This window comes from Nyctibius grandis, chromosome 34 (genome assembly GCF_013368605.1).
Source record: "Nyctibius grandis isolate bNycGra1 chromosome 34, bNycGra1.pri, whole genome shotgun sequence".
Taxonomy (NCBI): Eukaryota; Metazoa; Chordata; class Aves; order Nyctibiiformes; family Nyctibiidae; genus Nyctibius; species Nyctibius grandis.
In genome coordinates, this window is record NC_090691.1 from 420,880 (window position 1) to 430,343 (window position 9,464).

Here is a 9,464-nt window from a genome sequence, read left to right on the forward strand (position 1 = left end):
CAGTTTCTGCTCAGGGGAACATCTGGGGGGAACGTCCTACAGCTCGAAGAGATGACACCACAGAGAAGCTGACACCAGAGCTGATGGACAGACTGACTGTCCTCAGTCTGCACTAACGGACAGTCCCTTTGGCTCTCTGGATCCTCCAGATTTCTCTTGCAGTGCAGCAGAAATGCCAAGGATTTCTGCCTTAAAAACACTCCTCAGGTTTGGTGGGGCAAGTAAAGCAGAAGACAAAACAAAATCCCCTCAGCTCTGTTCTGCAGCTGGGTGAACTGGGAGCAGAAATGCTGAAAAGGTCTTTGATATCATGAGTGGATTTCATGTGAGATCACACTGTGCTTCTATTTACCTCTTGCTGTAGGGCAGGACAGAGTCCCTCAGAGCCCACAGCAGAACCTCCTGCTCCAAGAGACACCATCAGCCTGCACCAACCACAGCTCGTGAAAGGCACCTGCCAAAAGTCTTCCTGAAAGGGGAGAGGCATTTTGGGGATTTCTATGAGAAACTGAATGTATTTTGCTTAGAGAAATCTGACTAAAATTTTTATTCCTTTTACTCCTTGGGCAGGTCCCCATGCCCAGAGGCAGCAAATGTCCAACAGCAGCTCCATCACCCAGTTCCTCCTCCTGGCATTTGCAGACACGCAGGAGCTGCAGCTCTTGCACTTCTGGCTCTTCCTGGGCATCTACATGGTTGTCTTCCTAGGCAATGGCCTCATCATCACCGCTATAGCCTGCGACTACTGCCTCCACACCCCCATGTACTTCTTCCTCTTTAATCTCTCAATTCTTGACCCTGGCTCCATCTCCACGACTGTCCCCATATCCATAGCCAATTCCCTCTGGGACACCAGGACCATTTCCTACTCAGGATGTTCTGCCCAGGTTTTTTTCTTTTCGTTTTTTTTGTCAGCAGAATTATATCTTCTCACCGTCATGGCCTACGACCGCTACAGTGCCATCTGCAAACCCCTGCATTACGGGACCCTCCTGGGAACCAGAGCTTGTGTCCACATGGCAGCGGCTGCCTGGGCCAGTGGGTTTCTCAATGCTCTACTGCACACGGCCAATACATTTTCACTGCCCCTCTGCCGAGGCAATGCTGTGGAGCAGTTCTTCTGTGAAATCCCCCACATCCTCAAGCTCTCCTGCCCACAGTCCGACCTCAGGGAAGTTGGACTTGTCATGTTTAGTGCTTTTGTATTTTGCTGTTGTTTTGTTTTCATTGTGCTGTCTTATGTGCAGATCTTCAGGGCTGTGCTGAGGATCCCCTCTGAGCAGGGACGCCACAAAGCCTTTTCCACGTGCCTCCCACACCTGGCCGTGGTCTCCCTGTTTATCAGCACTGGTATGTTTACCTACTTGAAGCCTCCATCCATCTCATCCCCATCCCTGGATCTGGTGGTGGCAGTTCTGTATTCTGTGGTGCCTCCAGCAGTGAACCCCCTCATCTACAGCATGAGGAACCAGGAGCTCAAGGAGTCCATCAGGAAAGTTATTTCAGGGATAGTTCTCAATAGTGGTAAATTTTTCATTGCTCTTCAGGAATGACTCCCATGGTGCCCCATTACAGGCCTGTTCTTTCTTTGCTGTTTTATCATTTGTTATCATTATCTATATTGTTATTAGTTTTTGTTATTTTCCCACATAAATGACTGAATGCATCTTACTTCTCTTGGGGAATGAACCTGCTCTGTCTATCCTGGAGCTGATATAAAAGTGTGTTTTTCACAGGGACTGAGCTGTCACTCTCATCACATCTCTGAAATAAAATGGGATTTCTCCAGTGACTGACATTTGTGCTCTTCTTCCAAAGCTGATGTCAACAAAAGGCTCAAGGAATTTCACCCCAAAAGGGCTTAATTCTCCGTCCAGTTGGAAGAGAAAAGCTCAAGGTCCCATTGGTAGCACTTAGAGCCTGAGGACTGGATTTTGGACTCACCCATTGGTGTGTGGTGACTGTGGAGACCGTGAATGGTCAGTGAGGTACATACCCAGGGCTTTTTAAGACATGCCAGTGCAGAAGAAATTCTCCAGGAAGGTAATCTAGAGCTTCATGGAGATTCTTGGTGTTCTACGGGGACAGCGTGTGCCTGCGGTAAGCGGTGACTGGAGCCCCACTAAGTGAGGGATCACCCAAGGTGGAAACATCCAAATGAAAAGTGCTAAATAACGATGTTTGCAACGAAAAAAGATGGAGAAACCCAACCATACGCAAACCAACTTCAACAGGGAACAGCACCTTTGCAGCCACCGCACCAACAACAGAACACACACAACCATGGACAACACAACTGTCCCCATCCTGTTGCCTTCTCAGGCTGATCTGGTGTGAAGGCCATGAGTGGTCTGGTCATCCTCTGCAGCACTTACCCATGGGCACACACACCCACGGTCACTCCAGTAAGGGCCTGAGTTTTGCTCTGCCCAGGTGTCCTATGCATTCTTGGAGCCATTACTCACTTGGCAACTTCAGCCTTGGGTCTCTCCACATCCTGGTGTCCTCCTCTTCCAACCAGCCCCACTTGGAAGCGGCCAGCAAAGCATGTACGTACATTCACACACACACAAACGCGCTCGCGCGAGCACACACTAATGAGCACACTCACCCAGCAAATAGCCAGGAGCAGAGGTTAAGAATAAGGCAGGACACACCATGGTGATTGGGCACAGGTTTTATACATTAAATTACTGTACAGATGGAGAAACAGGCATCATAATCTTATTTACTGACTCTTTGTTACTGTTCTTCCACTGTGAGCAATGATAATAGGTATAGGAAAATCCACTTCAGGGGCATCAAAAAAGTATGCCAGACAGCCAACAGCCAGCAGGGCATGAAGCAGAGCAATGGTCCCCATGGTCGCCAGAGTGATCCTCTGGTTGTAATCTCAGACAGCGGGCCTACATGTCATCATCAAATCAGACCCTGAAAGGCACAGGGAGAACATCACCAGCACCCAGCGCACCACTTTCTGCAGAACGTTCCATAAAACTGCTGTGGGCATGTAAGTGAAGAGGGAGTAGCCATATACACACACTATCACCAGGAACGAGTAGGAGACAATATTCATAACTTTACTGTTCCTCCACATCAGGAATCCCCAGAGAGCAAGCGGAACAAGCCAAGCATAGACATAAATCATCGTTGCTGCTATGGACACTTTTCTGAACTCTGGCACATAGTGGTACGCTGTCTTGCCCAGATGGATGAGGAGATTAGAGAGATTGCCACTAACAGCAATGGTAAAGACGAGTGTGGCACATATCCAAAAGGGACCGTAAAGGTCAGGATTGCTGCAGATATACAGCCTTACAAAGTTCTTCACTGGTACTGGGAAAACAGAACCTTTGATTCTGTCCAGGACCTGGTATGTGTCCAAATCAAAGAACGTCTGGTAGTACTCAGATGTCCAGAAAGGGGAACTTTTCTTCTGTCCTGCAAGCAGCTCTGTTTGGACAGATCAGCACTGAGATCAGCTGCAGCTGGCCCCTTGCATCCCTCCCCATCCACAGGTTTCATCCTCCCACTCCACCCGGATCCCTCCCTTTCTGTCCCCCAGGACCCTCCCCAATTAACAACTGCCACCCATTACTTTTTTCCACAAAGGTCTCAGCTTTGTTCCATTCGTACCATCATTTGGTAGTTGGGATAACATTGCCTAAGTCATCTGGGCCTTAAACAGCATCACTGATGGGTTCCCCTGGCACCGCTGGCCTTACAAGACTTGACTAACCAGAAGCTCCTTAATGCTCCCCTCCAGTTCCCTGTGCAGTTTGGCCTCTGTTCATGTATCTGCTCTTCAGCCACTTGTGGGATCCAGCTGGGACATATGGTGCTGCCTGGACTTCTAGTCCCTTCTCACACGGATCTCTGTCACATGCCACAGTTCCTCATGCCATGTCCCATATGTTCCCATCTGATGTGCAAGAGTCTTCACCTCAGGACAGGGCCTGACCAGGGGCTCACTCATCTGCCTGCAGCCTTCACATCTGGTGCTTCTGAGGACCTCATGATGCCATTGCTGTCATGAGGTGACCTCCAAGCAGCCACCCAACCATGTTGGTGTTACCCACGTCTACTCTCTCTGAGACACAGTCATCTGTGTCATGTTGGGGTTTGTGATGTGCTTGATGATGTCATAGTACCTGCCTGCCTGCTGCAATTCAATCAGGTTGCAAAAGAGGTGACCTCAAAATCAACCTCCCAGCTATGATGTCTCTCCTGACATCTCTCTCTTCCTGCAGCAGAAGTAGCCTCCCAGCCAACCTCCCACGCACTTACACGCCTCTCCTCTCCCCTCCTCTCCCCAGCAGTTTAATTTCTGCTGGGCAGGCAGAAACACGCTCGCCCACAGGGACTGCAGAGCCGTGGTGGGACAGCTGGAGTGATGGGAGGGCAGCCATTGTTGGCCAGGGCTCCTGTCAGGAAATCAGGTAGGCAGATGAGGAAGTAGATGTCAGCTCTGTGAAAAGGGGAGGCTGGTGTGCACAGAGACTTCCCTTGGAGGAAGGACCCCACAATCTGCTGGAAGGGCAGCAGGGCTGGGCACAAGCAAACCAGGAGATTCCTGCAGGGTGGGGAAGACTGCATTTTGACAGAGACAGTCCATGAGCTGACTAGAGCTAGTCTCTTATTGACAAAGTGGATCTGGCTGGGGATGGGAAGGATGAGGGCAGCTGTGGCTGCAATGACCAATGAGTTGGTGGAGAAGTAGGACAACTAGCAGAATGACTGCAGGACTGCAGGATCGCTGATTTCAGTTTGCTGAGGATCTGCTTGGACTGTCCTGGAGGACAAAGGGGCTGTGAGATCCTCTTGGATCTTCAGCGACAATGTCCTCAAAGCCCAGGAAGAAGCCAATCTGATGTGCAGTGAGTTGAGCAGGGCCTGGCAAGAGGTCAGCATGGATGAACAGGAACCCCCCTGACTAGAAGGTCAAACATCAGAAAAAACTTCAGGGAGGCTGGAGGGAGAACAGACTGCCCAGGAGACAGAGAGACACCTGGCCTGTGGGTGCAGGGATGGAGCCAGCAAAGCCAAAGCTCAGCAGTAGCTGGAAATGGCCATGCATGAGGAGGGCACTCAGAAGGGCTTCTCTGAATGTGTTGTCAGCATAAGGAAGGCAGCTGAGGGAATCCTTGTCCATTGGCCAGTGGGGCAGAGGATGGGGTGGCAAAGATAGTATAAATACAGTAATTCCTCAGAACAGAGATTCTCACTTGAGAGTCCTGGTAGGAAATGCATTTTGTTGAGTAACTGGACACACCTATACATTTACATCCACATATATCTACAGTTTTAGCTAAAACTATGGAAATAGATATATGAACATCATCTAGAAAGATGTGAATATACCCACAGAGAAAAACAGATAATAGGGATACGATGAAATCAGCACAAATCTATGGTAACTATGATCAGCACAAACCTTATTCCATGTACTAATGTGCACATTGGTCAGGTTTAAATGTACCTTCATTGTCATTAAGGCTGTCATCCACCCTGCAATTGCATTAACTGAGGAGTACTGTTGCTAAGAGGTGGTTTGGGATGTGTTATAATTATGATACACAAACAGGAGCAAGGGCTACCTTAGTTTTTTCCATGTACATACACTTACCCATTGGCTATTACTGGTGTTTACAGAGAAGTTACAGTCCATTATGATGTTCTCATTGGGTACCATTAGAGTTTAATTCTTGTGGGCCACTAATATGTGATTAGTTTCTTTGTATGTCTGTAGTAGTCATTTCACCTGGTTGTCAAAATCATGCGTGGCTTCTGATCCAGTGTTACTACAAATATTTAAGTTTAGATAAATCTTAGACCTTAGGGTTAGTGTAACATTATTGCCTACTATCAGTTCTCTTTTGTTTTTTTTTTATTTTTATGTTTAAGCACAAATGTTTATTTAATTCACCTTAATGGGTACAATAAATACTCCCCAACAATTCTTTAATGGTAGCGGCCCCATCCGCAGCCCATCTTATCACTACCCTTCCCACTCAGACCAAGTCACTTCTATTAAGCTCTTATTTTTGAGCATAACCTTAAATCAGAAATCCTGGTGTTGCCAAATTGTTATCAATAAAATAGATAATATTCAATCTCAGGAATATCTGTCTGTGACACCAGTCAATGTCAGAGGCCAATATTTTCTGACAAGGTTCTCTTAGATGTTCATCACATGGAGAGTGCAATGTTCAATATCAAATTTACTTATTTGAGGATGGTTGATGTTACACGGGATTTCTGACTGAGCAGAGTGATACAAAATATACTGCATCACACCATACAAATGTAAGTTACACTTAGCAAAATATAGCAATTGCAATACACACTTCAATCCCAATACCAATTTGATTCCTATTACCGGTCTCTATAATGTCCTCACCATCACGATGCTACGCATCCCCAGTCACCAGGAAGGAATACATTGACTGAAGCCAGTTCAAGCCCCTTGCTGTCTTTGAAATCCTTTTGTGAGCTGTTTAGTTTTTACACTCTGTGTTGGGCTGAGCTATGAATTCACTCCCCTCATGCTGGTCTGGCTAAGTCATGGGGAAACCTTTACACCACCAGCTGATCCACTCAACTGTAATCTAGTCAGTTGATCCACAGCAAAGGCCACCCTCCGGTCTGTTTCATGCTGAGATAACTCCACTTTAACAGTGGTGGTCCGTTGCACCCTATGTTATTCTCTGAGCTTCACAGGCACATTGCCCTTGCCCATCTCCTCTGAGCCTTAGGCTGGTGTAGGGGCTCACTGGTCAACCACAACAGGGGTTAGAGAAGAGGGGTTTTGGGGTCTGGCATTTTTTTTGGAGAGAGCTTAAGGTCTACTCATAATCCTTGGGGCTTCAAAGGTTGGACCTCAAGGGTGTGTCCCTCACCTGTGCAAAGTATTACATGTTGCTTGGCATATAGTTCAGTGCACCTGGCCTTGCCTATTGAAAAGTTGAGCTTCCAAGTCTATGGGGAGTACAGTTTCTCTGAAGTGCTATAGAGCACTATAGTTGGAGACAGTATCATCCTCTAGAGTCCTGATTCCTCCCCATTGATTATTGAAGGAGGCTGGACAATAAACTCTGGTTTTTAGATTTTAAGTTACAAAAGTCTATACTTGAAAGTGCTAATTCCACTGTGTGAATTTGTTCCATGAGCTGACAATATTGCCTCATAAGGACTAGACTTATTTCGGCAAGCTTGATGTAGACACAGTTGCGTTGTTACTCAAGAACTAAATTACTGCCATATATTCTGGATTTTGTAGCAGTTTAAAAGAGAGGTAATGTTAAATGGATAAAATAGACTTTATTTCAGTGATGTTCTTGTACTAACCAGGAGGTTAATGAGGAGGTGTTAGTGCCATTTGGTAGACAAATAAAGCAATTACAGTTCTCTCTGTTCTGCTAATAAAAAAAGTTCAGCAAGGCTCTACTACCAATATAATCAGGAAACCAGATTTAGGAGCCAGCAAAAGCAGCATCGGAACTGGAGGAAGGTGCAGCTTGTTGAGAACTTGGTGTGCCATGAAAGGAGGAACTCCTTAGCTTGCTGCTTCTTGTTTTAGTTTTGGTACTTAGAGAATGCCATTAGTGGTAATTACCAAGTTTTTGTAAAGCACTTCCAGGCCATCTGAAAGGCATCCTGATGTAAGAATTAGGTCCTCTTATGATGTTATGTTGCAGCAGAGATCCTGTTGTTATATTAATTTCGGGAAACTGTTCTCAGAAAGAAGGCTGACATTTCATCAAAGCACTGTAATCATGTGTCTGCCCTCCCTAACACTTTCTCTATCACTTATAAAATCTCTTCTCAGAAAGGCAGCTGTCTGCTGGAGGTTATCATGCTTCTCTTTAAGCTGGCTTTGAGGGCATCTTTCATCTGCTGGTTCCTCAGGCTGAAGATAAAGGGGCTCATCAGAGGAGTTACCACTGTGTTGAGAAGGGCCACTGCCTTGTTATAGGAAATGTGGTGATTTGAAGTCTGGACATACATGAAGATGCAACTACCATAGCCCAAGATGACAATGGTGAAATGAGAGGAGCAAGTAGAGAATGCCTTGTGCCGTGAGGAAGCTGAGGGCAACCTAAGTATGGTGTTAATGATGTATAGGTAGGACAGTGCTGTCATGCCCAGTGAGACGAGGAGGATGATGGAGGAGGCCATGAAGGTGATCAGCTCCACAATCTGTGTTTCTGCACAGGACAACTTGATCAAAAGCACGCTGTCACAGAAGAAGTGGTCAATATGATTGGCATTGCAGAAGGGCAGCCGGGCAACCAGGATGGTGGGGATAATGGTGACCAGGAAGCCTGCAGTCCATGAGCCCAACAGCAGCTGAAGGCAAAGTTGACTGTTCATGAGCATGGGGTACTGAAGAGGGTAACATATGGCCACGTAACGGTCATAGGAAATGACAGCCAGAAGGAGAAACTCGATGGAGCCCAAGAGGTAGTAGAAGTAGCACTGAGTTAAGCAAGCTGAGTAGGAGATGGCCTTGCTTCCCGTCAGCAAGCTCCCTACTGCTTTGGGTATGATGAATGTTGCAATGAAGATTTCCAACAAGGAGAAGTTACAGAGGAAAAAGTACATGGGTGTGTAGAGGTCTCTTTCAGAAAGAATGAGGAAAATTATCATCAGGTTTCCAGCTAAGATCACCAGGTATGAAGCCAGGAAAGCGATTGCTATTAGGCGCTCCTGATAGTGGAGGGAGGGGAAGCCCAAGAGGAGGAACAGTGTAACCGTCGTACAGTTCAACATATCTGCACCCAAGTTTCAGTGAGCAAGGGAAGTTGGTCAATGGAGGAAACAATGTTAAAAGGAGACCCAGAGAAAGAACACAGAAGGATAAGAAAAGAGATGAATGGGGGCACTCCCCAAAATTCTGGAAGGCAAACAGAAAAGAGAAGAGAGTTAACCTGTAGCAAGAAGACACCCTTTTATAGAGCAATACCAAGCTTGGTGTGTGGGGGTTAGAGTAGGAATACGTTATAACCTATATGAAAGGTATCGCAAATGAGTGACCTACCCAAGAATCCCTTTACAGTCAATGGAGAAAAAACAAGTGTTTCTCAACTGTTCTAACTTATTTTAAGCATACATTTCAGGAGGAGAAAAAACACACCCTAGAGAATGCTGAAACACCTCTGCAAAGTGGCTTTAACCTTCTGGTGAGGACGGGGCGGGGAGAAGGCAGCATGAAGATGGTGATAAAGGAGGAGGCATACAGGAAATAAAGGTCAGCGGAAGAGTTAGATTAGAGGGGAGTTTTATACCCTGGGAATGGTTTTATTTTCAGGAAAAAACAAAGAGAAACAGAAACGAAAGCTGCTGAGCGTTCAGCATTGTCTCTCCACCCAAATTTGAACTTTGCCATGTAGAGCAGTAAACTTTATTAAAAAGTTCTTCCTCAGTCACCACAAGCTTCTTGCTGAAAAACAGTTTTGATAAAA

At 46.4% G+C, this 9,464-nt stretch overlaps 2 protein-coding genes and 1 pseudogene across 2 annotated transcripts; 1 reads left to right on the top strand and 2 right to left on the bottom strand.

Annotated features, from left to right (window-relative positions):
• The first annotated feature begins 593 nt into the window (after window positions 1-593).
• Window positions 594-1,553, top strand: LOC137675498 (olfactory receptor 14C36-like). Its single transcript, XM_068421629.1, has one exon. The coding sequence runs from the start codon at window positions 594-596 to the stop codon at window positions 1,551-1,553; it is 960 nt and encodes a 319-aa protein (XP_068277730.1).
• Window positions 1,554-2,728: 1,175 nt separating this feature from the next.
• On the bottom strand, window positions 2,729-3,457 carry LOC137675499 (protein YIPF1 pseudogene; annotated as a pseudogene).
• A 4,367-nt stretch (window positions 3,458-7,824) lies between these two features.
• Window positions 7,825-8,772, bottom strand: LOC137675500 (olfactory receptor 6E1-like). Its single transcript, XM_068421631.1, has one exon. It carries the CDS (start codon window positions 8,770-8,772, stop codon window positions 7,825-7,827), a length of 948 nt encoding a protein of 315 aa, XP_068277732.1.
• Window positions 8,773-9,464: the final 692 nt, after the last annotated feature.

What these genes read in the sequence shown, in the direction of transcription:
- LOC137675498 (XM_068421629.1), top strand. Translation starts at nt 594, where the DNA reads ATGTCCAACAGCAGCTCCATCACCCAGTTCCTCCTCCTGGCATTTGCA.
- LOC137675500 (XM_068421631.1), bottom strand. Translation starts at nt 8,772, where the DNA reads ATGTTGAACTGTACGACGGTTACACTGTTCCTCCTCTTGGGCTTCCCC.